The sequence below is a fragment of the Lampris incognitus genome, chromosome 5, assembly GCF_029633865.1.
Source record: "Lampris incognitus isolate fLamInc1 chromosome 5, fLamInc1.hap2, whole genome shotgun sequence".
Lineage (NCBI taxonomy): Eukaryota > Metazoa > Chordata > Actinopteri > Lampriformes > Lampridae > Lampris > Lampris incognitus.
The window spans coordinates 59,884,216-59,910,516 of NC_079215.1; the positions used below are offsets into that span (position 1 = coordinate 59,884,216).

General features: G+C 44.6%; 1 protein-coding gene across 1 annotated transcript in view; it reads left to right on the top strand.

Moving 5' to 3' along the window:
* Window positions 1–26,301, top strand: part of add3a (adducin 3 (gamma) a) — a 124,952-nt gene that overhangs the window by 87,201 nt on the left and 11,450 nt on the right. Inside the window, exons 7-12 of the mRNA XM_056279827.1 lie at window positions 380–523; window positions 1,010–1,108; window positions 3,419–3,595; window positions 8,837–9,097; window positions 21,072–21,176; window positions 22,110–22,196. Of these exons, the coding sequence (XP_056135802.1) occupies window positions 380–523; window positions 1,010–1,108; window positions 3,419–3,595; window positions 8,837–9,097; window positions 21,072–21,176; window positions 22,110–22,196 (873 nt within the window). The remainder of the gene's footprint in view (window positions 1–379; window positions 524–1,009; window positions 1,109–3,418; window positions 3,596–8,836; window positions 9,098–21,071; window positions 21,177–22,109; window positions 22,197–26,301) is intronic.

Consider the following 26,301-nt stretch of genomic DNA (forward strand, 5'->3'; position numbering starts at 1 on the left):
TTTTCATTATTTAGTTCAAGTATCTGGAATGGCCCTTGAGAAACTTTTTTTTTTTTTGAATAGGGGGGGGTTTGACTGTCAGCTGTAGAGGACTTTGGAAACATCTAAGCAAGATAAATTAAAGTGGGATCATTTTCTTCAGCTCGAACAGTGAATGTTTGTTGAGCCAGACACTCGGTGCGGTGACACAGTTCACTTTTATTTCTACAAACTAAGGGATGCTTGAATTGTGTAGTGTGTTAAAAAACAACATGCAAAATAGAAAAGGAGCAACATCCAGTCAGACCAAGAACACTCTCGTTTGGTCAAACTCTTGCTCCTCTTTACTGTCTTGTATGACTATACCCTCCCTCCCACCTTCTCTCTCACATTCTTTCAGGTGTCGTCCATGAAATGTGGCATCCTGCCAATCTCTCAGGAGGCGCTGATCCTGGGTGACATTGCCTACTACAACTACCAGGGAAGCCTGGACGACCAGGAGGAGCGCTGCGAGCTGCAGAAGGCTCTGGGGCCCAAAGCAAAGGTGGGGAGGGCATATAAGCAGACACACAGTCAGGCACACTGACGCAGTACCTCCAGCCAGGCAGCTGTCAGCCTTGTATCAGAACGTCTTTATGTATTTATTTATTTATTTGTGTGTTTATTTATTTTATTTACACAGTCATAGAAAATGTGGAAACAGTGACAAGAATACAGGGAGGAGATGGAGGAATGATCCCATTAATCACAGGGAAAACTACTACTATTTTTTGCTGCTGCCGCTAGGGGTCGCCACAGTGGATCATCCATTTCCATCTAATCACTGGCAAAACTAATCAGGAAAAATCTAAAAGATCATTTCAATAAAACTGAAGCAACTGGAATTAAATATTCCAAAAAATTTTAGCATTAACATTTTAATTCAGTGTGTCACGTTTAGAACTAGGCAGCTGTGTGAGAAATGTGGATGAATGTGCAAGCGAAACAGTTTCTGACCATGTGGGTGTGTGTTTTTGTTGTGTGTTTACAGGTGCTCGTGCTGAGGAACCATGGTGTGGTGGCTTTTGGAGAGACCACTGAGGAGGCCTTTCATTACATCTACAATGCCCAGTATGCCTGTGAGATCCAGGTATACACACACACACACACACACACATTATTTAGCAGAGCTCCAGACTGTGACTGATTGGTCACATTTTACGACCATTTTTTTCCAAGGTGCGAGTGATTTTTTTTTTCTTCTTTCCCCTGAGGTAGCACCGTTGCAACTGCACAATTAATGGATGTTTAGAAAAAATATATTTTTCATTGTCTGATTGAAAGTATTCTTGGGTGATTGTGCCTCACAACCGCCTATGATAACGCTAGTCACTCATAGGAAGCGGGTGAGGATGGGCATGCTGATATTTGACCAGCTGTCATATTTTTTTTTTAACGACCACAGAGGACAATATCATTACAATTCTATGCACTGACCCCAAACAATAATGCACAGCTAATAATGCAACACGGTGAAAGCAGGCTAACGACTAAAATGGCATGCATCGGCACATCAGAAAATGGGCTGGTGTGAGTGTCTGTGATGGGTGGTTAGAAATTGAGTGTTGACAATCCCACACATTTAAACCCAACCTTGGTTATGTTAGCTAATGCAATACTGTGTTTGATTTTGTTTCTATAACAACTGTAACCAAGCTGTTAGACATTACATTACAGTCATTTAGCCAATGTTTTTATCCAAAGCAACTTACAATAAGTGCATTTAATGTAGGAAATCAGGAGAACTACTAGTCATCAGAGGTCATAAGTGCATCTAATACGTCATCATTATTTTTGTTATTAATAAGGGCTCCAGACTGCGACCAAAATGGCCGCGTATTTCGAGTGTGTGTAAGTTAGAATTTCAGGTGGTTGTATTTGCGAATGCACGAAGGCCAGATTGGGCAACTATAGACGGTGGTGCCACTCACAATGGCCTGCTGTCCCACCGATAATGACACCATGGGCATGGAGATCAGTTGGTGCTTTTATTGAATTCATATCAAATAAAAGTTTAAAGTCAAGTTGACTGTGTACAGGCTAACAACCCCCCCCCCCTGCAAATTAATACAACTATTAATGCCATGCTGTATCCAAAATAAAGGTGCGAACAAATCATGTGCCGGTGTGACCAACTGAGAAAGCTGGTAAGACCAGTGCTACAAGTGGAAAAGTTAGTCTGGAGCCCTGTTAAGACACGCATGCCGGCAGCCATACCAACACATACCCTGGCTCTGCCAAATAACGGAAGCTAAGCAGGTGTGGGCTTGGCTAGAACTTGGATGGGAGACCTCTCGAGAAAACCGAGTTGCTGCCAGAAGTGGTGTTGGTGGGCCAGTAGGGGGCAGTCATCCCTCTGATCCTAATAAAGACAACAATGACCCAGTGCAGTGACGGGACACTGTGCTGTAGGAGATCTCATCCTTCAGATGGGACGTTAAACCGAGGTCCTGACTCACTGTGGTCATTAAAGATCCCATGACCCTTACCACACAGAGTAGGGGGGTCCCCCAGTGTCCTGACAAAATTCCCAACCTGGCTCTCTCCATCTGGCCACCTAATCATCCCCCCATGTAATTGGCTCAATGATTCCTCCACCTCTAGCTGATGTGGGGTGAGCGTTCTGGGGCAATATGGCTGCCGTGCATCACCCAGGTGGTGCTACACATTGGTGGTGGATGAGGTGAGTTACCCGCTTCAGTCTGAAGCACCTTGGGTGTCTAGAAAAGCACTATATAAATGTAATGATGATGACTATTATTATTATTATTATTAGTAGTAGTAGTAGTAGTATTACCTATATACCCAGTTGATCTACTGACGTTTAGTAGGATACTTGGCACAATCCAATCTGCTTTCCATGCTGCAAGATTTCCAGTCTTATTTTCTTTTAGCCAGATACTCTACACAGCTGTCTCTTGTTGACTTTTTAACATCAGTCCAGAAAGCGTAACTTCTCCCTGCTCCTGGAAGATGTTTGCTATGTAGCAGCAGCCAGGTCATCTGCTATTCACAGAAACTTTTTGTTTTATGACAATTGAATGAGGCAGGAGCTGGAATAGTCCTTTTTGGTTTGAGAAGGGGGGGGGGGGGTCCATTCTGACATATATTTTTTTTCTTAGCCAAGGATAGCTGGGAAAAACACGGGTTTAAATATAATTTAATCTCAGAATGAGCGGAGTAATATATTTAGTTGGTTCGATCATAATAGCGCTACAGAGGATGGTCTGGATGGATTAAAGCCATTATATCAGGATGGACAGCAGACTACATCCCTGTTTTCTTCATAGCTTGCACAAGAGCATGAAGGTGAGTGTATATATGTATGTGTTGGTAACAACACACTGGTCTGAGTGGTGTCTGTTTGTTCTTCCCCTCCTTGTTACCCCATGGGTTTTAGGTCAACGCCATCTCGTGTGCTGGCAGTGTGGACAACCTGATTGTTCTGGACCAGGAGAAGTTCAGGTTACGAGTACACGCTGTTGCTGATTCAGTGGCCGTCAACATGGGTGGACAGCACAAATGGAAAGTTGGAGAGCTGGAGTTTGAGTCCCTGATGAGGATGCTGGATAACTTAGTGAGTCCACTATTATCTCATTTGACAAATATGCATGGACGCCTATGCACGTGTCAGAATTAGGCGTAAGACTTACCAGAACACCAATTTGCACCATATGGTCATCAGATATTGGCACCACCTCTTGCTACGTAGCAAAGCATGAGTCTAATAAATATTGACTTTGTTTGAAATCTGTTTGTTAACAACAGGGGCTAATGAACAAGGGCTCTGATTGGTTGGGAGTGATAGAGTCAGGGATAATCAGAGGGATGTGGTTAGTCTGGAAGTAATCGTTGGAAAAACATGTAATAGTTGATACATTACATGGCCAAAGGTTATGTGGACAGCATGTGCTGTGCAACATCACATGGATCTGTGCTTGCTGAACATTTCATTCCAAAATCATGGGCATTAGTTTGGAGCCCCCCCTTTTCTTTTTTTCTTTTCTTTTTTTTTTTTGCTGCTATCACAGCCTCCACTCTTCTGCAACGGCTTTTCACTAGATTTAGGAACATATCTGTGGGGATTTGCACCCATTCAGCTATAAGAGCGTTCGTGAGGTTGGGCACTGATGCTGGGCAACAATGCCTGGCTCACATTCATTGTTCCATCCATCTATTCCATTATCCGAACCGCTTATCCTGCTCTCAGGGTCGTGGGGATGCTGGAGCCTATCCCAGCAGTCACTGGGTGGCAGACGGGGAGACACCCTGGACAGGTTGCCAGGCCACCACACAGGGCCACACACACACACACACACACACACACACACTTTCATACCGAGGGGCAATTTAGTATGGCCAGTTCACCTGACCTACATGTCTTTGGACTGTGGGAGGAAACCGGAGCACCCGGAGGAAACCCATGAAGGCACGGGGAGAACATGCAAACTCCACACAGAGGACGACCCGGGACGACCCCCCCCCCCCCCGGTTGGACTACCCCAGGGCTTGAACCCAGAACCTTCTTGCTGTGAGGCGACCTGCGCCACCAGGCCACCATTCATTCATTGTTCCAGTTCATCTCAAACGTGTTCAGTGGGGTTGAGGTCAGGGCTCTGCAGGCCAGTCAAGTTCTTCAACACCAAACTTAGGAAACAATGTCTTTATGGCCCTCGCTTTGTGCATGTGGGCATCATCATGCTGAAACAGGGAAGGGCCTTCAACTGCTGCCACAAAATTGGACGTACTTCTTCCTCTACTGCTGTTAGGGGTCCGCATATCAGATTATCCATTTCCATCTCTTCTTGCCCTCTGCATCGTTCTCTGTCACGCCAATCACCTGCATGTCCCCCCTCACCACATCCAAAAAAAGAAGAGGGGGGAAGATTTAGATTGTAAAATAACACATACTTTAGGCTACCATGGTATGTCTTTTTTCTCCTACAACTTCAAACAGTTTCTCTGAGATAATTTAATTTCAATTTAATCTACTACTATACTTATGGCTGTTCCCGTTAGGGGTCGCCATAGTGGATCATCCATTTCCATTTCTTCCTGTCTTCTGCATCTTCCTCTGTCACACCAGCCACCTGCATGTCCTCCCTCACCACATCCATAAACCTCCTCTTTGGCCTTCCTCTTATCCTCTTCCCTGGCAGCTCCATATTCAGCATCCTTCTCCCAATATACCCAGCATCTCTCCTCCACACATGTCCAAGGCATCTCAATCTTGCCTCTCTTGCTTTGTCTCCAAACTGTCCAACCTGAGCTGTCCCTCTAATATACTCATTCCTAATCCTGTCTTTCTTCGTCACTCCCAACGTAAATCTTGGCATCTTCAACTCTGCCACCTCCAGCTCCGCCTCCTGTCTTTTCATCAGTGCCACTGTCTCCAAACCATACAACATAGCTGGTCTCACAACTATCTTGTAAACCTTCCCTTTAACTCTTGCTGGTACCCTTCTGTTGTAAATAACTCCTGACACTCTTCTCCACCCACTCCACCATGCCTGCACTCTCTTCTTCACTTCACTTCTCTACTGCACTCCCCGTTACTTTGGACAGTTGAACCCAAGTATTTAAACTCATATGCCTTCGTCACCTCCACTCCTTGCATCCTCACCATTCCACTGTCCTCCCTCTCATTCACGCATAGGTATTCCGTCTTGCTCCTACTGACTTTCATTCCTCTTCTCTCCAGTGCATACCTCCACCTCTCCAGGCTCTCCTCAACCTGCACCCTACTCTCGCTACAGATCACAATTTCATCAGCAAACATCATCGTCCATGGAGACTCCTGTCTGATCTTGTCCGTCAACCTGTCCATCACCACAGCAAACAAGAAAGGGCTCAGAGCCGATCCTTGATGTAGTCCCACCTCCACCTTGAACCCATCTGTCATTCCAACCGCACACCTCACCACTGTCACACTGCTCTCATACATATCCTGCACCACTCCTACATACTTCTCTGCAACTCCTAACTTCCTCATACAATACCACACCTCCTCCCTCGGCACCCTGTCATATGCTCTCTCTAAATCCACAATGACACAATGTAACTCCTTCTGGACTTCTCTATACTTCTCCATCAACATTCTCAAAGCAAACGTCACATCTGTGGTGCTCTTTCGTTGTATGAAACCATACTGCTGCTCGCTAATCGTCACCTCTCCTCTTAACCTAGCTTCTATTACTCTTTCCCAAATCTTCATGCTGTGGCTGATCAACTTTATACCTCTGTAGTTGCTACAGTTCTGCACATCGCCCTTATTTTTGAAAATCAGTACCAGTATGCTTCTTCTCCACTCCTCAGGCATCCTCTCACTTTCCAAGATTGTGTTGAACAATCTAGTTTAAAAACTCCACTGCCATCTCTCCTAAACATCTCCATGCCTCCACAGGTATGTCATCTGGACCAACTACGTTTCCACTCTTCATTCTTTTCATAGCTGCCCTCACTTCCTCCTTGCTAATCCACTGCACTTCCCGATTCACTATCCCCATATCATCCAGCCTTCTCTCTCTCTCATTTTCTTCATTCGTCAACCCCTCAAAGTACTCCTTCCACCTTCTCAGCACACTCTCCTCACTTGTCAGCAAATTTCCATCTCTATACTTGATCGTCCTTACCTGCTGCACATCCTTCCCAGCACAGTCCCTCTGTCTAACCAATCGGTACAAGTCCTTTTCTCCTTCCTTAATGTCTAACCTGTCATACAACTCACCATACACCTTTTCCTTTGCCTTTGCCACCTCTCTCTTTGCTTCACACCACATCTTCTTATACTCCTGTCTACTTTCTTCATGTCTCTGATTATCCTGCTTCTTCTTTGCCAACATTTTCCTCCATATAATTTCCTGTACTTACTCATTCCACAACCAAGTCTCCTTGTCTTCCTTCCTCTGTCCTGATGACACACCAAGTACCCTCCTAGCTGTCTCCCTCACTATTTCTGCAGTGGTTGCCCAGCCATCCTGCAACTCTCCACTACCACCCAGTACCTGTCTTAACTCCTCCCTGAACTCCACACAACAGTCTTCATTCTTCAACTTCCACTATTTGATCCTTGGCTCTGCCTTCACTCTCTTCCTCTTCTTGGTCTCCAAAGTCATACTACGGACCACCATCCGATGCTGCCTAGCTGAGGTCTCCCCTGACATCACTTTGCAGTCTCCATTCCCTTTCAGATCGGGCCCTCTACATAAGATACAGTCCACTTGTTTGCACCTTAATTTCATTTCATTTGAACTGTTTTGACTGCACCAATTGGCGTGTGTTTAAAGCTGCAACTGCCAACCTGGGTGAACTAACTGACATTGTGACATCTTACATCAGCTTTTGTGAAGACGTGTGCCAACAAAGACCTTCTCCACACACAAAAATAACATGCCATGGTTCACAACCATACTTAATTGTCGCTAGGTGTGTGTATGTGTGTGTGTGTGTGTGTGTGTGTGTGTGTGTGTGTGTGTGTGTGTGTGTGTGTGTGTGTGTGTGTGTGTGTGTGTGTGTGTTTGTGTGTGTGTGTGTAATGGCCTGGTGGCCTGTCCAGGGTGTCTCCCCTCCTGCCACCCAATGACTGCTGGGATAGGCTCCAGCATGCCCGCGACCCTGAGAGCAGGATAAGTGGTTTCGATAGGGGATGGACGGAAGGATCATTTCTGATATAATTTTGTACTTAAATTTAAATTATATTATTATATTTTGTGGAAATCTGTTATCATGTAATCTTGAATAGAAATGACACAATCTTATCATTTTTCGATACCTTTATTTGTGGATTGATATTGGCCTAATGCCAGCTCAAGCTCAAAATGACATTTCAAATTCTATGCTGCTCAAAAAATAACTGAAAAACTCAAAATTAATGTATTTCTCAGGAAGAGAAAAAGCTATTCTTATAAATACAAAAATAAAACAAAATATTGTTGTGTCAAATACATGTAAATTAAGTGCATATTTATAAGCACTTAATTTATTTTATAAAAGATAAAAATAATACAAATATAGTTTTCATTTCATGGGACCTTTAATGTAGTGAGCGTCAGGACAACTGGTTTCCTTTTTTTTTCGCTCTTTTTTTTCTATAGGTCTCATAATCCATGTTTACTACCTGACATGGTTCAGTATGTTGACCTTGGCTAGTTTTTACCACTGTACTTTGATGCTGTAATGAGGTCCTCTTCCACACACTACCTAGCAGCACAATCCATTTAACACCTTCTACAATGCTGTGCGTCCTGCAACCGTCCGGTCGTCGGCGACTAAACCGACACTCCCATTTCAACCCTTGGGTTGTTGTGAGGAGGGTGTGTGGACACCCAGCAGGACTAAAAACTAAACCTGTCAAAGGGCGGATGAGTTCCTTTGTGAACCAACGACCATCCATACCTGGAGAGGAGATAGGGACCACCAGGTACTCCCCCTACTGAAACACAATGATGACTCAACCAGACTTGTTGAGGCATCAGCTGTGCTCCTATGACCTCCATAGGTTACGGAATTGATGATGATGATGATGATGATGACAATGCTGTGTTTACACCCACGCACACATGGTCTATCTGTTATCATGAACTTTTACTAATGTGTTTTTAGTTTTGCCATTTTGGATGCATCAACATTCATGTGTTTTGCATTTGTTTTATGTTGTTCCTCATCTTGTGCTGTTTGTATTGTAGTCCTATTTCACTTGAGCTTTGTCCTACTATCGTTTGCTGGCACCGTCCATATTTCAAGCTAGGTTAAGTTTAGCCAAACTCAAAAGAGATGATACCTGATATGCACTGTCTTCCTGTCTGCTTGGCCATGGCAGGGCTACAGGACGGGCTACACCTACCGGCACCCCATCATGCGGGACAAGCCACGGCACAAGAGTGAAGTGGAGATTCCGGCCACTGTCACAGCGTTCACATTGGAGGATGACATGGACGGCGGTGCCACCAGGCTGCCCTTCAAGTTCTTGCAGCAGCAGCGGCAGCAGCGGGAAAAGACACGCTGGCTCACCTCCCCCAACAGCTACACCAAGGTCAGCGTGGACGTAAACGACGAGCGTCACCAGGCCCGCGTCATTACGGTGAGCCAGACGGTTTGTTTCACTCTCCTACGCAGAGCTCTGAGTCACACTGACTGAAAGACCTCTGCCTGAAGTGACTGACTGTCGTAACCAAGTACTTACCGTCTTTAAAAATAACATGATTATTACCTTTAAGATACGGTATATAAACTATGTATGACACCAGTCAAAACATTCTTTAGAATTTCAATGATATATTATCAAAAAAGCACACAGACCGTTTTTTGTGGAAAAGGGCATTTTATCTTGCTTTTTCTCACCAACATGTGATGAGTTTCCATGGATATGTCCTGAAAACATGGTAGTTCCGGCAGTACAGACTCCCGTTAAGTTGAGGAAGGCTAAATGTTTAAGTTGCTTGAATTTTTGTTTTGTATAACTTTCAAAAAAAAAAACCAGTGGAAGTAGTGGGCTGTAGTGAAATTGTTTAAATGATTTGTTAGGAGAATAATTAAGAATTTGCCGACAGTGCGCAGAAAAATTTTGGGGTGCTGCAAAAATGAAAAGCATGCACAGCACATTGCAAGAAGGCAGACAAAAGCAAAATAGTGTAAATGTGTCGAAATGCATCCCTTTGAAATTCTTTTAAGTTTTAATTTTGTCTTTAAGTTTAATTTTGCCAAAGATAATTGATATGATTTCCTTATTCTTGATGTGGATATGGTATCCTCTTGTTTGCATCTACTTTGAAAAGTAGTGCCAGCTGGAATGGCGCTATCACTTCCTGTTGGGGCAGAGTTGTTTGATCAGTGCAGTGTAATGTCCAAACCTCTGCGGAGGAGATTGTTTATGTCTGTGTGTGTCGGCAAACGGGTGAGGGTGGGAAAGACTGTGCATGTATACGTGGTAGTGGGTCTGTATTAGAAAACCCTCCTCTCACCCATGTGGGTGTTATTTGTGCCTTCCTCATTCTCGGGTCCTCTACCGGAGGTTCTCGACCACTTTAGCCTTCACATTCCAAACCCTCTCTAGTTCCTCTTTCAGCCCTTGCTACTTATAGTAATAATAATAATAATAATATTGGCTCCTCACAGCCAACTGGGAGTAGACCCCAGGGTAGACCCCAGCCAACTCCCAGCCAAATGGCTCCTCCCAACCAACTGGGAGGAGACCCCGGGGTAGACCCAGAACTCACTGGCGGGACTACATGTCCAATTTGGCCTGGGAACGCCTTGGGATCCCCCAGGAGCAGCTGGAGGGCGTTACTGGGGAGAGGGACGTCTGGAGTGCCCTACTTAGCTAGCTGCCACCGTGACCCGACCCTGGAAAAGTAGCTGATGATGAGATGAGATGAGATAATAATAATAATGTAACGTGAATGGATAAGTAGACACATTAGCCCTTGGCTAATGGGTTGGACCCTTTAGTCGACAGGTTAACGTTGTCGCCCGCGGTGCGGGAGATACGGGTTTGCGTCCCGGGTGGCGACTGTTCCCGGACTGCCCCCCTGAGTTCGCTGCAAAAACCAGTCCTGGTTAGCGTCGCCCGCGGTGCAGGAGATACGGGTTCGCGTCCCGGCTGTGGCGACGGTTCCCAGGCTGTCCCCGATTCGCTGCATTGGTGTCGGAAGTGGGATGGTGAGACCGTGAGGTCATCGGAAGCACGTGCGCCCAGAGGCGTGAGGGAGCTGATAGGCTGAAGCGCGGGGACATGCTTCCCGAAGGAGGGGGGGTAGTGTAATGTACACAAATAAGTAGACACATTAGCCATTGGCAAACAGGTCGGACCCTTCAGTCGACTGGTTAACGTTGTCGCTTGTGGTGTGGGAGACACGGGTTCGCGTCCCAGCTGTGGCGGTGCTTCCGGGCTGCCCCCCTAATTCGCTGCAATAATAATAATCCCCTCGCCCCTGAGAGCAGGATAAGCGGTTTGGATAATGGATAATAATAATTGTTATTATCATTATTATCATTATATTACATTTTATTTATTGAGCACTTTTCAGAGTACTCAAAGACACTTTACATAAGGTAAAATGAACATAAAAGAGCCACTACGTCAAGATGGCACCACCGACGGTAGCCTTGGTTCTTCGCTCTCTTGTACTTTTTCCTTTATATTCTCTGACCCATTGCACTTTATCCCCTCTTATTTCGCCTGCACGTAGTCAATCCTTGTGTGTTTATACCTGAAGATTTTTGTAGTGTAGTGCTGTTATTCTATGTTAAGCAAATAATAATAAATCAATCTTATATAGCGCTTTTCAAATACTCAAAGTCACTTTACAATAAATGGAGTGAAACAAGACGACCGATGAACATAACACAGACATACAGGGGTGGATGGGAAGGGGGGCTACGAGAGATAAAAGCAGCAGCCACAGACGACGCCAGCAGTACTCTCCGACTTGGACAGATATAAAGGGAAAGAAAAACAAACATCATAAATCACAGATGCAGGTCAAGCGCTCAGTCCCCAGCCTGCCCCAGACCAGGGGTGTATGAGCGGACGGGGGGGCACAAGAAGGCAATGGAGAAAAGGTGTGTCTTGAGACGGGATTGGAAGAGTGAGAGGGATTCTGAGTCTCTAATGATTTGGGGAAGTGAGTTCCAGAGCCTGGGAGCTGCTCTGGAGAAGGCTCGGTCACCAGAGCTGTGGAGGTTGGACCTGGGTGTAGAGAGAAGGGAGGCTGAGGTGGATCTGAGGAACCAAGAGGGTTGGTAGGGGGAGAGGAGATCGGTGAGATATGGGGGAGCCAATTTCTGAAGGGCTCTATAAGTAAGAACCAGGAGTTTGTAATTGATGCGGTGGGAGATGGGTAGCCAGTGGAGGTCTTTTAGGACTGGGGTGATGTGGTGCCAGGATTTGGTGAAAGGTAAAAGTAGGGCGGATGCGTTCTGGACCAATTGGAGTCTCTTGATAGAGCTAGCACTGATGCCAGAGGAGTGAGTTGCAGTAATCAAGGTGGGAGGAGATGAAGGCATGGATCAGTATCTCAGCAGCAGGGCGTGTGAGAAAGGATCTTATTTTTCCAATGTTGCGAAGGTGATAGAAGGAGGATTTTACCATTTGGCAGCAATGTGGCTCAAGTGAGAGGGTGGGATCAAGGATCACACCAAGGTTGCGTGCCTGGGGGGATGGGGAGACAGTAGTGCCATTGATGGTGAGTGCAAGGTTGTTGATTTGGCTGAGAGTGGACTTGGAGCCAATGAAGAGGAGTTCAGTTTTGTCACTGTTGAGTTTGAGGAGGTTTTGCCTCATCCAGACTTGAACTGCAGACAGACAGGAGTCGATGTGAGAGAGGGGTGGATTGTGAGAGGATTTGGTGCTGAGGTATATCTGGGTGTCATCAGCATAACAGTGGAAGTCCAAGTTGAAATGGCGGAGAATCTGACCAAGAGGGAGGATGTAGATGATGAAAAGGAGTGGGCCGAGTACAGAACCTTGGGGAACACCTTGTGTGACTGTGGATGGAACAGAGGAGTGGTTGTGAAGTGAGATGAAGTGTGACCTGTTGGAGAGGTAAGACTGGAGCCAGCTGAGTACGGTGCCTTCAATACCGACATCTTTCAATCTGGTGAGCAGGATGTTGTGGCTCACAGTATCGAAGGCTGAACTCAGGTCGAGGAGGATGAGGATGTTAAGGGCTCCAGTATCAGCAGAGATGAGGAGGTCATTAAGTACTTTAAGGAGTGCAGTTTCAGTGCTGTGGAGTGGGCGAAAACCAGACTGGAGGGGTTCAAGTAGGTTGTTGGAGTGTAGGTAGGTTTGGAGTTGTGTGGCGACAATGCGTTCCAGGGTTTTAGAGAGGAAGGGGAGATTGGAAATTGGCCGGTAGTGGTTGAGGCAGGATGGATCAAGACCAGGTTTCTTGAGAATTGGGGTGACAGCTGCAGTTTTGTATGAAGAGGGGACAATTCCATGGGACAGTGAGGAATTGAAAAGTTTGGTGAGGTAGGGGCATAGGGCAGGGAGGCATTTCTTCAGTAGGGGGGTGGGGAGGGGATCAAGGGAGCAGGTTGTGGATTTTGATGAGCTGATGAGTTCAGAGATAGTGGTAGGGGCAACTGGAACAAACCGGGAGAGGCGGCAATCAGGGGGAGGGGTATGGAGGTCAAGAGGAATGGGGAGAAGAGGGGCCGGAGTGGGTGCTGCTGAGTCAGACGCAGGGGACAGTGATTTGTTGATAGCAGCGATTTTGTCTGCAAAAAATTGGAGAAATGAGTTGCATTGTTCAGCAGTAGAGTTGGAGAGGGCATCGGCACGGGGCTTGAGGAGGTTGTTTACAGTGGCGAAGAGGGTGTGGGGGTTGTGTTTGGAATCATTAATGATGGTGGAAAAATAGGCAGACTTGGTGGCAGTGAGGGCATCTTTGTAGGCAGAGAGGTGGAGGTTGTGGGCTTCTTGATGTACAGTGAGAGATGTTTTCTTGGTAAGTCGTTCCAGTTGGCAGGCAGTCTGTTTCATTGTGCGGAGCTCAGGTGTGAACCAGGGTGCAGAGGTGTTGAAGGAGACTGTTTTTGTTTTGAGAGGGGCCAGTGTCTTGAGGGAGGCAGACAGGGTGGCGTTGAGGTGATTGGTGAGATCATCAGGTAAGGTAGAGGTTGGTTCCAGGGGGAGAGCAGAGGAGAGCAGATTGGAGAGTTGGAGGGGGTCAATAGATTTAGTATTGCGGAATGTTATTTCTCTGAGGAGGTGTGGCCGAGGAGTTGGGGATGAAATAGTGAACTGGATGAGATTATGGTCTGACAGAGGAAATGGGGATGGATGGATATTGTGTATCGGTAGATTGACAGAGCAGACCAGGTCAAGGATATGGCCTTTGACATGGGTGGGGAAAGTGACGTGCTGGGTGAGGTTGAAATTGTCCCATAGAGTGATGAATTCTGATGCAAACTTACAGGTGGGTAAATCAATGTGGATGTTAAAATCACCAAGCAGTAGTAAGTGTGAGGAGAGAGATGAGGCTATTGTGAGGAGTTCAGAGAGGTCAGACAGGAAAGATGGATTTGGTGTGAGTGGCCGGTAGATGAGAATGACAGCCATTGAGCAGGTTTTAAAAGCGAGGAATTCAAATGATGAGACGGTGGGGAGTGAGTGCTCAGTGGTCCTGAAGTTCTGATTGAATAAGGCAGCAAGACCACCTCCACGACGGGAGGGACGGGGTCTGCAGATGTAGCCAAAACCAAGGGGGGATGCTTCGTTGAGGGAGGAAAAGTCGCCAGGTTGTTGCCAGGTTTCAGTGAGCAGGAGAAAGTCAAATCAGTGATTGTTTCATGTAGGATAAGGGCTTTGTTATTTAGTGATCGAGTGTTAAGGAGGGCAAGGTTGATGGAATGAGAGGGCAACATAGTGGGGGCATGCTGGAGAGGTCTGAGGTTGTCCAGGTTAGTAGTGGAGGGGGGGAAGTAGGAGCATACGGTTTGGATGTGGGATATCGTATCGGGGTTAGTGGAAGGAAGTAGATGACGGGAGTGTTTGCGGCTGCGATGAAGATAACGGCGGCAGCAGAGGATGCCAGCAGACAGAGCGGAGGCGCGTGCAACTGAGGATAGCCGGTAGTTTTTGTTGAGGGACAGGAGTTCATCAGGAGAGTAGTATAAGGGAGGAGGAGGGAAACTAAACAGGGGAGAAAATAAAAAGGGAAACCAGGGCATTCTATGTAGTCGTAATAAGGGGGGTAACATAAGTAAAAACAGAAGAGGGCAGAGTGTTGGTTCCATGAGACGGGTGGGTTAATAATGTTGGAAACGTAAGAGGGATAGCGCAGAACACGGATGGGATGAGGCTAGCTACTCACGATATGAAGGGGAGTGCCGCCAGGGATGGTGATGTCCAGATTACGCTAGTCCCAGTTGATGATGGCCCAAAAAGGGATAGTGTCCACTGCCGAGGGAAAATAAAGAAAATAATTCAGCAGGGGTTGGGGGATGGAGCCAGATCCGCAAACTAGCATGCAGAACCAGGAGGTCAGAGCTCACGTAACGGTAACGTTAGCCGAGTGGTGGTTAGCCAGTTGCAGCTAGCACGGTGGGCCAGAAAAAAAAAAGAGAGAAAAAAGGGGATGGTGATGTCCAGATTATCATAGTCCCAGTTGATGATGGTCCAGAGAGGGATAGTGTCCACTGCCGAGGGAAAATAAAATAAATAAGCCATCGGGGATTGGGGGACGGAGCCAGATCCGCAAACTGGCGTGGAGAGCCAGGAGGTCAGAGCTCACATAAAGCTAACGTTAGCCAAGAGGTGGTTAGCCAGTTAGCCAATTAGGGCGGCTAGCACGGATCGCCGACAAAACGCGGACAGAGAGGGGAAAGACAAGACGGTGGGAGAAGCGGCAGCCACACACGACGCCAGCGGTACTCTCCGATTTAAACAACACACATACATACAAAAGGCGACAAAGACAAAAAAGAAAACAACAGCGAATCCAGCCGACAACAGCCGAGCAGTGGCAAAGAGCGTCTGATTGGGGGCAGCATCTGGGGGGCGGCAGCTTTATATCTGACACTAATGGTGTGTTCACACCAAACACAAAGCGAACCGTCGCCACACTTTACGTACGCTGAGAGAGCCATGAAATAGGACTCAAATTACATGTAAGTGCAAAGCCTATGTGGCCAACAGACATGATTTCGATTCCTATTCTGAAAAGCAACACACCAAAAACATAAAACACAACTTTTTAGGAGGCTGAGGAGGATTTTTTGCTCCCGTTGTTCCCCCAAGCTCTGTCATGAAAGAGCCCTTCTCTCTTCAACCCTGCTCCCCAATGGCCAATGTAGTGTAGGTAATAGTGTTAGTTATAGCGTTATTAAGAGTTACAGTTATTAAGCGTTTTAGTGTTAGTAGTAATAATTTTAATTGTAGTAGTAATAGTTTTAGTGTTAAGAGTTTTAGCATTATTAAGAGTTTTAGTGTTATTGAGTTTTAGCGTTATTAAGAGTTACTGTTATTAAGCGTTTTAGTGTTAGTAGTAATAATTTTAATTGTAATAGTAATAGTTTTAGTGTTAAGAGTTTTAGCGTTATTAAGAGTTTTAACATTATTAAGAGTTACAGTGTTAGTAGTAATAATTTTAATTGTAGTAGTAATAGTTTTAGTGTTAAGGATTTTACTGTTAGTAGTAATAGTATTAGTAGCAGTGTCAGTCATAATATTTTCAATTGGGCGGCACGGTGGTGCAATGATTAGCTTTGTTGCCTCACAGCAAGAAGGTCCTGGATTCGAACCCTGGGGTTGTCCAACCTTGGGGGTCATCCCAGGTCGTTTTCTGTGTGGCGTTTGCATGTTCTCCCCGTGTCTGTGGTTGGTTTCCTCCAAGTGCTCCGGTTTCCCCCATCATCAAAAAAAGACAAGCATGTTAGGGTTAGTACCCCTGTCTGTACCCTTGACCGAAGCATGGCAAGACAAACTGGAGTTGGTCCCCGGGTGCTGCACAGCAGTTGCCCACTTCTGCTAGCTGCACAGCTAGGATGCAGGGCATAATTTCCCTACGGGGATCAAAAAAGTATCTCAAAATAAAAAAAAATTCTAAAAAAAATAATAATCGCACTTCACAAGCAATTCTGAAAAGGTGAGTTTTGATTCATGATTTGAACGTGGACAGATCAGTGCAATGTCTGATTGGGGAGAGAGTTCCAGAAGGAGGGGGAAGCTATGGCAAAGGCTCTATTGCCCAAGGTTTGGTGCTTGGTCCTGCGTGGTGGAGACAGGAGGTTGGCATCGGCAGAGCGAGGGCTGCAGGAAGGTGTATGATAGTGGAGCAGTTCGATGAGGTAGGAGGGGGCCTAGTTATGGAGGGCTTTGTGAGTGAGGAGATCTATTGCGGAACAGGGAGCCAGTAGAGGTTCTGGAGGATGGGTGATGTGGTCACAGGAGCAGGAGTGGGTGAGCAGGCAAGCAGCAGAGTTCTGGATGTACTGGAGTTTGTTTAGGACTTTGGATGATGAGCCTTAAAGAATGCTGTTGCAGTAGTCACTTTTGAATGTGATGAAGGCATGGATAAAAAGTTTCGGCAGCAGAGGAGAGTGATGGGTGGAGACAAGCTGTTTTTGGATGGAAAAGGGCAGTTCTGGTGATTTGATAGGCGTGTTCAAAGGAGAGGTTGCTGTCAAATGATTCTGATGTTGCGGATGTGTGTGGAGGGAGACAGAGTGGAGTTATCGATGGTGAGGCAGAAGTTGTGAATGGTTTTGGTAAGTGATTTGGGACCGATGAAGATCATATCAGATTTATCACAATTATCTTCTCCAGCTTTTCATATTCCTTCTTCTGTCTGATGTTATTGTCAGGTGGAATTGCTACATCCACCACCACTGCAGTCTTCCATTCTTTGTCCATCACCACAATGTCTGGTTGGTTGGCCAATACTTGTTTATCTGTCTGGATCCGGAAGTCCCACAGTATCTTAGCTAGGGATGCACCAATACCACTTTTTTCTGACCAAGTACAAGTGCTTACATGTGGGTACTGGCCAATACAGACTACCGACATGAGTACTTAATAATACCATTATAGTTCTAGCAATGACTACCAAGGATCGGCTCTGAGCCCTTTCTTGTTTGCAATGGTGATGGACAGGTTGACGGACAAGATCAGGCAGAAGTCTCCATGGACGACCATGTTCGTGGATGACATTGTGATCTGTGGTGAGAGTAGGGTGCAGGTTGAGGAGAGCCTGGAGAGGTGGAGGTATGCACTGGAGAGAAGAGGAATTAAAGTCAGTAGGAGCAAGATGGAATACCTATGCGTGAATGAGAGGGAGGACAGTGGAATGGTCAGGATGCAAGGAGTGGAGGTGACGAAAGCATTTGAGTTTAAATACTTGGGGTCAACTGTCCAAAGTAACTGGGAGTGCAGGAGAGAGGTGAAGAAGAGAGGGCATGAAGGGTGGAGTGGGTGGAGAAGAGTGTCAGGAGTGCTTTGCAACAGAAGGGTACCAGCAAGAGTTAAAGGGAAGCTTTACAAGATGGTTGTGAGACCAGCTATGTTATATGGTTTGGAGACAGTGGCACTGATGAAAAGACAGGAGGTGGAGCTGGAGGTGGCAGAGTTGAAGATGCTAAGATTTTCACTGGGAGTGACGAAGAAGGACAGGATTAGGAATGATTATATTAGAGGGACAGCTCAGGTTGGTCAGTTTGGAGACAAAGCAAGAGAGGCAAGATTGAGATGGCTTGGACATGTGTGGAGGAGAGATGCTGGGTATATTGGGAGAAGGATACTGAATATGGAGCTGCCAGGGAAGAGGAAAAGAGGAAGGCCAAAGAGGAGGTTTATGGATGTGGTGAGGGAGGACATGCAGGTGGCTGGTGTGAAAGAGGAAGATGCAGAAGACAGGAAGAAATGGAAACGGATGATCAGCTGTGGCAACCCCTAATGGGAGCAGCCGAAAGTAGTCGTAGTAGTAAGTAGTAGTAGTAGTTCTAGCAATGATTTTGAAAACGTGTTTTAGGTTCTGGTGACATCATCACCCAGCATAGCAGCCTAAAATAACAGCTCCTCCGAAAAAAAATTTTTATTTCGCCCCATTAAACTGTCAAATAAAAAATATTTTGATAATATTTGAACTGGTTAGGGGGAAGAATGGGAAAAAGGGATGGAAACAAAAACAATTTACCGTTGCAGAGCCTGTAAGTGAAGAAAATATGGAGACCAGCCGTCCTATACAGACAGCACAGGGAAGCTAACGCTGACCCTCATTCAAACAAAGCGGCCAGTTTAACAAAAGTTCTGGAGAGGATACGGGACTTTCACAGAAACATAAAACAACTTTTAAACGATATTAAATCCGAGCTCGCCAGCGTTAATCAAAAAATAGCGGAGGCAGAGACGCGAATTGCAAAGGTGAAAGATCGCGTTCAAAATGTGCAACAGTGGCTTAGCAAAAGTGATGAATGGACAAGAAAATAACCTACCCAACCAAGAAGGGAGGTCTCGACGGAAGAATATTATTATCATTATCATTATTATTATTATTATTATTACTATTATTATTATTCTATAATGTTCCCGAAGGAGCGAAGGGGTCATCTATGGTGGAGTTTGTAGAACAGTAACTACGGGACACGCTGGAGATTCCCCCAACTACGGAGCTTGACGTCGAGCGAGCCCACCGATCGTTCACCCCGAGACCCTCCGAGGATAGGAGGACAAGCCACGGTCAATAACAACCAGATTCCTCCTCTACAGCACCAAAGCAGATTCTGCGCAAGGCACTGGGAAAGAAGAAGGTGTTTTTGAACGAGAGACTAATGTACTCTGATCGAGGTTACCCCCCAGCGGTCCTGCAGAAGCGTAAGGAATACTCTAAAGCAAAGCGAGTGTTAAGAACGACCGGGATTTCATTCATACCTAAAACGACCATGGGCGGTCAAAATTACCACCGGTTTTTAAACTCTATATTCTGTCAAGATAAATACCCAATTGAAATATTGCTGCATTACATGTGTCTGTATGTATGTCTGTTAGGGAACGACTGACACCAAAATCAACATTTTAACAAATATAATACTGTAGCCAATTCAGGGGGCAGTCCGGGAACCGCCACAACTGGGACGCGAACCCGTGTCCCCCACCCTGCAAGTAACCATGTTAACCAGTCGACTAAAGGGTCCCACCAATTAGTCAAAGACCGACGTGTCTACTTAACTTCAGAGAGACATGGTCGAACTTGAAAAGCAAAATTGAAAAAGTGGAAATATTACCTGAAAAACAAAACAGAAAACACATATTGCTAATCCAACAAACGTAACAAGGCCTATAAAACGTGAAATGTAAAAAAAAAAAGAAAAAAAAAAGGAACTGAAAATAACTATTGAAACAGTCCCAAACAACGACTGGAACATAGAAACTTCCAGCATGACCATGGGCGGTCATTTTGACCACCACTGTTTTTAAACTCTGTATTCTGTCAAGATAAATACCCAATTGCGATGTTAATGCATTACATATGTTAGTGTGGACGAAAGGCCAAAACCCAAAGAAAAGGCGTTTTCATTTTTGAAAATACCCATGTACATGTGGACTAGGCATTATGCAGCAGTTGTCCTTCTCCTCTCTTTGATCGGCTGGTGCATCTTCTTGGCTTTGACAAATGCCCAGTTAGGATAACCAGACTTACCCAGGGCCTGCTTAATGTGGAATTTCTCCCCTTCTCTGGCCGCTGTGTTGGTGGGCACACTGTCAGCTCGGTGGTGCAGCTACCTAATGACTCCTAGTTTGTGCTCCAGTGGATGATGAGAGTCAAACCTTAAGTACTGATCAGAATGTGTTGGTTTAAGGTACACATCAACTGCCACACGTCAAATGCCCCCATCATCAATAACAATTTCACAGTCTAGGAACGCTAACCTGTCATTTTTCACACCCTCCCAGGGTGAGCTCGATGTGGTTGTCCACAGAGTTAATTTGGTCCATGAAATGTGGCACATTTATAATGTGGTAAATGTGGTATACTCTTTACATGTTGTAAAAAGGTTAGTACGAGGTTAAACACTGGTACTGTGTGATGCGCTTTGATCTGGTAGTTTTTCTTTATTTTGAAAACTTATGATAGGTTCCCCTCTATTGGTTGAATAGAGAATGTTGAATGTTGTTCACCTTTGGAGCATTTACTTTACATTTGTATCCAAAGTTCAACAGTACAATAGACTTCAAATCCTGGATCCCTGTCAGTTGTATGTTATTGTATTAACATCTTGAGGAGAACTATTGGCTGTTTGTAATGATGGTGACTTTACAAACTGAAACCTGTGCTACTGTTTTGCTGATTAAAGATAAAGATAAGATTGAAAATAAAGCATACAATGTAGAATGTAAAAAGCCTACAATGTAAAATGTTGTTAGACTTTTTTTGTTGTTACTGTCATTATTGACCTGACAGGGTAGCATACATGTTGGATTACATCAGAGCTAAATAGATTATATAACATCAAATGTAAGAATCCTGCTAACCCTGCTACTCATATAATGATGTTTATTGTTTGAGTTTGAAGTGTTTTGTGTGTTTGTTTGTTTGATTTCCCTCATGCAGTGGATGAAGGGGGAGGAAACAGGCCCTCCAATTCGGATCGAGGACCCCAATCAATTTGTCCCCCTAAACACAAATCCCAGTGAGGTACTGGAGAAGAGAAACAAAGTGAGTTTATCGCTCTTCCAAATCCTTCTTTCATCCTACAGTGCTCTCACCTAGATAAACCTCAAGTGATTCGAATACTACAGTTAGTTTATAGCTCCAGTCCTGGGGCCTCATGTATCAGTCGTTACTATGGGCAAATTTGTGCATGCACACCCATGGAATTTTTTAGCCCTCTAGAATGTCTGACAGTCAGCAGCAAAGCATGATAGTTATTTGTAATTCCTTCCTCCTAACATCTATTGTCTACCTCTTGCAACGAGCAATCACCCAGGCCTGCAAAGTCATCAGTGTTAGCCAATCGGTGTCTAAATTCAGGGGTTAACCAGGTTCTTCACTGGTCTCTGAGACAAACTTCAGGGCTAAAAAATCCCATGGGTGTGTACGACTGCATTTGCCCATAGTAACGATTGATACATGAGGCCCCTGAATTTTGAACTATATACCCATATAGTTCAGAATCAGAATCTGGATATCCTTTTTTATACTTTCTATCACCAGCATATTTCTGACAATACCTAAGCCTCAAATATCTAAATCATGTGTCCTTTTTTTGTCTGCTTAGTAAATGCTGACTGTCTGGTAGGACTTAAACCTGAAAAATCATTCAGTTTAATGATTCATAGTTGTATGTCTTCTCCATGCAGAATAAAGAAGGCAGTGGTGAGGTTGAAGTTGTTGCGGTTAACAAACAGATATGACAGAAAATGGTGATAGAAGATAGTAAACATCAACAACTAAAATTCAGGTTCAACCATATTTATTTGCAGGGCAGTGCTGAAGGTTGGCGCAGCAGCACTGCTTCGTGCAGATTTTCCACATTTCAGCTCATGGCTGTAGTACAACAACACTCACTGTCTTCACTCTTATATGTGTTTGAAACTCAGCTGTCGCAAATGTGTATGGTGAAAGTCTCTCTGTTTTGTTCTGGCACAGATCCGAGAGCAGAACCGTTTTGACGTAATGTCATCAGGGCCGCGTTCCCAGCATCTGGCGAGCATTCCCATAGATGAGCCACGACGGGTGAGAAGTGACTTACAGTAGAACAAACAATATGATGATCAAACATTGACAGAAAAAAAGAGAAGTCACTCTGAATGTGTGTCATTCGTTAAGTGTGATGTATCAAACAAAACATTTTAAATCGAGAATAGAATGCCATCCATTCCATCCATCCATTATCCGAACCGCTTATGCTGCTCTCTGGGTCGCGGGGATGCCGGAGCCTATCCCAGCAGTCATTGGGCGACAGGCACCCTGGACAGGCCGTCAGGCCATCATCAACATGTAAATGTAGCCCCCCCTAGCCGATATAAGTGGTACTGCAAGTGATGTCCTGGGTCCTAGAAATCTTAAAATTTTCTCTCCACATCAAGTTATATCCTACACATATCCCTTATGAGTCATTGATTATTACCAAATAACCACTTTACTAACAATGAATTTCACACAAGCGACAACATTCTATTAGCTAGAATTTTCTATTAACTCTATTGTAAGAATAGACGTTCTATTAACTATATTGTAAGAATAGAATATTGTAAGAACTAACACGTTCTATTAACTATATTGTTAGAATAGAATGTCTCTTACAGACATCAAAATAAACAACAGAATGTGTTCAAAAACATATCTCCACAAATAAAAAAAAAAGGCAATAGCATAAATTGTTAAAGCTACCACATTCATGTAACTCCACACAATGTTGTAGTCTCCCATGTAAATTCACAACTGCTAAATACATTTATTGGGCCCCTACACTTAAAATACTACGCTGGTTGTTAAAGTAACAGACAACCCCAAATACCAATTCCTGTTGCAGGTCTGAGTTGCTGCTTGCGGGTGTTGAGGCCTAAAAATAAAATGGCCACTTCGTGTGAACAGCATGGAGAGAAAAAAAAAGTTGCTCAGGTTCTGAAAAGCAGTCCTGGAACAGGCCCTAGCGAACTAGGGCCAGCCAGCAAAGTTCCACATGAGGCGTCGGTCGGTGGCTGAACCCCCACAGCTCCACAGGCTTTCCTGGCTTAGCCAGCCAAGTTCCACAAATGGCGTCGGTCAGCGGCTGAACCCCGCAGTGGTTCTGTAGTCCCTTCTGTCTCTTTCCGGAAGACTGTTTCTCTTGACGGGAGCTAAGCTGTGTCCTCTTAGCAAGATAGCCACATGTGCCGCCTACACACAGGTAGCACGATGCTATCAACAATGTTTTCTTAGCTAAAATCTAGTAGACCACTTAGATAGAACCAAATATCACTCAATACCAAGTCATACAGTGCAGTAAAACTGTGAGTCTCAATTCAACTGTCACTAAACTACACTCAAGAATATGAGTAGTGTTGTCCACATTGCTCTCAAAATTCCCTTTTCTCAACTGTCATCTACCGCCGAAGAGAAACCCCACTTCCTTGTTCCTGGATTTCTGTCACTGCATGACCTCGCACCACACTCATGATTGGTAGGTTGACATAAGAGGCATTAAACATATAAATGAAATAGTTTATAAAGGTACATTTGTCTACATGAAAACAGAACAAATTAGTCTCCTCCAGCATGGAAAGGTGTAAATAAAATTATTTCACAGAAAATGGAGAATTCAAAATTTGTTGTGTAGGTGTCATTTGCAGGTACAGCCATGTACCTGCAAAACACAAAAGGAAACTTAACCATTGTATTGTCTACAGGTCTTCATAAAGTAAGAAGAAAAGAGATTAGAAGCGATCAAACAGTAAACAGTGACGTGACATTTATAAAAAGGCCTTATTACAAAAGTTCTCTTCAAGCAGTGAATTAGAGATGAAAAGGATTTTGCTTGTGAGCTGTTTTGGTAAGGCTAGCTAGTCATGAGTGAAACAGCACAATAATTCACATTTTAAGCACTTTGGGTCTCACCTCTTCACCTTAGTACATTTTTCAAGGCACATGGCTGTGAGTGACTCTCTCTAAACCCTGAGGGCCCCTGCAGCACTGCTCAGTATCAGTCCAGGTTCCACTAAAGGCCTTTTACGAATCCATGAAGAATCCTGAAAGTGCTTGTGAAGCTCAATGTCTTGATGAAGTTATTTCGTATGTCAACCTGGGAGTTAGCTCTGCCACAGGTTCTTAAGACTGTTTTTATGGGGGAAAATAATGGTGTTTTGGTTAAACATGTAAAATAAGGTCAGGACAAACTGAAGAGAGGTTTTATTCTGTGAGACAGTCTTTAAAAACTTTAAAAAGTTTTGAATCATAATATAATGCTGATATCAATGTACTACTACTTTTGAATGCTCCTGTTATGGGGTGCCACAGCTGATCATCCGTTTCCATTTCTTCCTGTCCTCTGCATCTTCCTCTGCCACACCAGCCACCTGCATGTCTTCCCTCACCACATGCATAAACCTCCTCTTTGGCCTTCCTCTTTTCCTCTTCCCTGGCAGCTCTATATTCAGCATCCTTCTCCCAATATACCCAGCATCTCTCCTCCACACATGTCCAAGCCATCTCAATCTTGCCTCTCTTGCTTTGTCTCCAAACCGTCCAACCTGAGCAGTCCCTCTAATATACTCGTTCCTAATCCTGTCCTTCTTCGTCACTCCCAATGAAAATCTTAGCATCTTCAACTCTGCCACCTCCAGCTCAGCCTCCTGTCTTTTCGTCAGTGCCACTGTCTCCAAACCACATAACATAGCTGGTCTCACAACCATCTTGTAAATCTTCCCTTTAACTCTTGCTGGTACCCTTCTATCGCAAATCACTCCTGAAACTCTTCTCCACCCACTCCACCCCACCTGCACTCTCTTCTTCACCTCTCTTCTGCACTCCCCGTTACTTTGGACAGTTGACCCCAAGTATTTAAACTCATACGCCTTCATCACCTCTACTCCACCTCTTGCATCCTCACCATTCCACTGTCCTCCCTCTCATTCACGCATAGGTATTCCATCTTGCTCCTACTGACTTTCATTGCTCTTCTCTCCAGTGCATACCTCCACCTCTCCACCTGCACCCTACTCTTGCTACAGATCACAATGTCACCCGTAAACATCATAGTCCACATAACACTGATATCAATGACAAGCTAATATTAGGCTAATCTGTGATTGACACATATATGACAGCCATTTGTCAGCAACTAGCTAGTCAGTCATCATTTTGAAATTTTACAAACTGAAATTTAATAATCCATTTTATTTCACAACACAATATAAAAATCTCATAAGCATATGTTCATTATTTTAAGGCATTTAGAGTTGAGCTGAGGGAACCCCTGGCTCAGAAAAGGCTTACGCCGGACCACCCTTAAGTCAACTCAATTTTATTATTATAGCCCAATATCACAAATTAAAAATTAATCTCAGGGGGCTTTACAGCAATACAACATCCTGTCCTTAGACCCTAGCATCGGATAAGGAACAACTCCTTAAAAAAAAAAAATTAACGGGGGGAAAAAAATAGGAAGACACCTCGGGGAGAGCAACAGAGGCGGGATCTCTCTCCCAGGATGGACAGATGTGCAATGGATGTTTTGTATACAGAATAAAACACAATTTATAGAATACAATATTGAAAGAGGTTAACAGAATTATAATGGAATTATAAGATATATGAAGAATATGATGAGGAAGATGTCAAGCAGTGTCATGCCACCGGAACAGCCCAGGACCTGAGCCACACGACACCATCACCATGTAGATCCGATAGGAGGACAGACTACACATGCACACAAAAGAGACTCACATCACACCATTCACATACACATGACAAGAGAAAAAAAAAACATTAGTCACACATTGGAGTGAGAGAAGGACATAACATTGAAAAAGGATAACAAAATTATATGGATTTATAAGATATATAAAAAATGTAGTGAGGAGGATGCCAAGTAGTGTCCAGGTGGTGACCAATGTCACCATGGAGACCTGGAAGGAAAGACTACACATGCACACTGAGGAGTCTTAAATCACAACATTCACATACACTAGAGAAGAGAGGTCAATAATCTATACACTATAATCTCATCAGCAGAACAGTGCTCATTAAACTCATTGAGACAGAAACCAACCCTCCTTGCAGTAAAGGCTGTGAAATACTCAATTTAAGGGAAACTAATAGGTTAAGGCAAAAAGATAAGTTTTAAGTATGGACTTAAAGG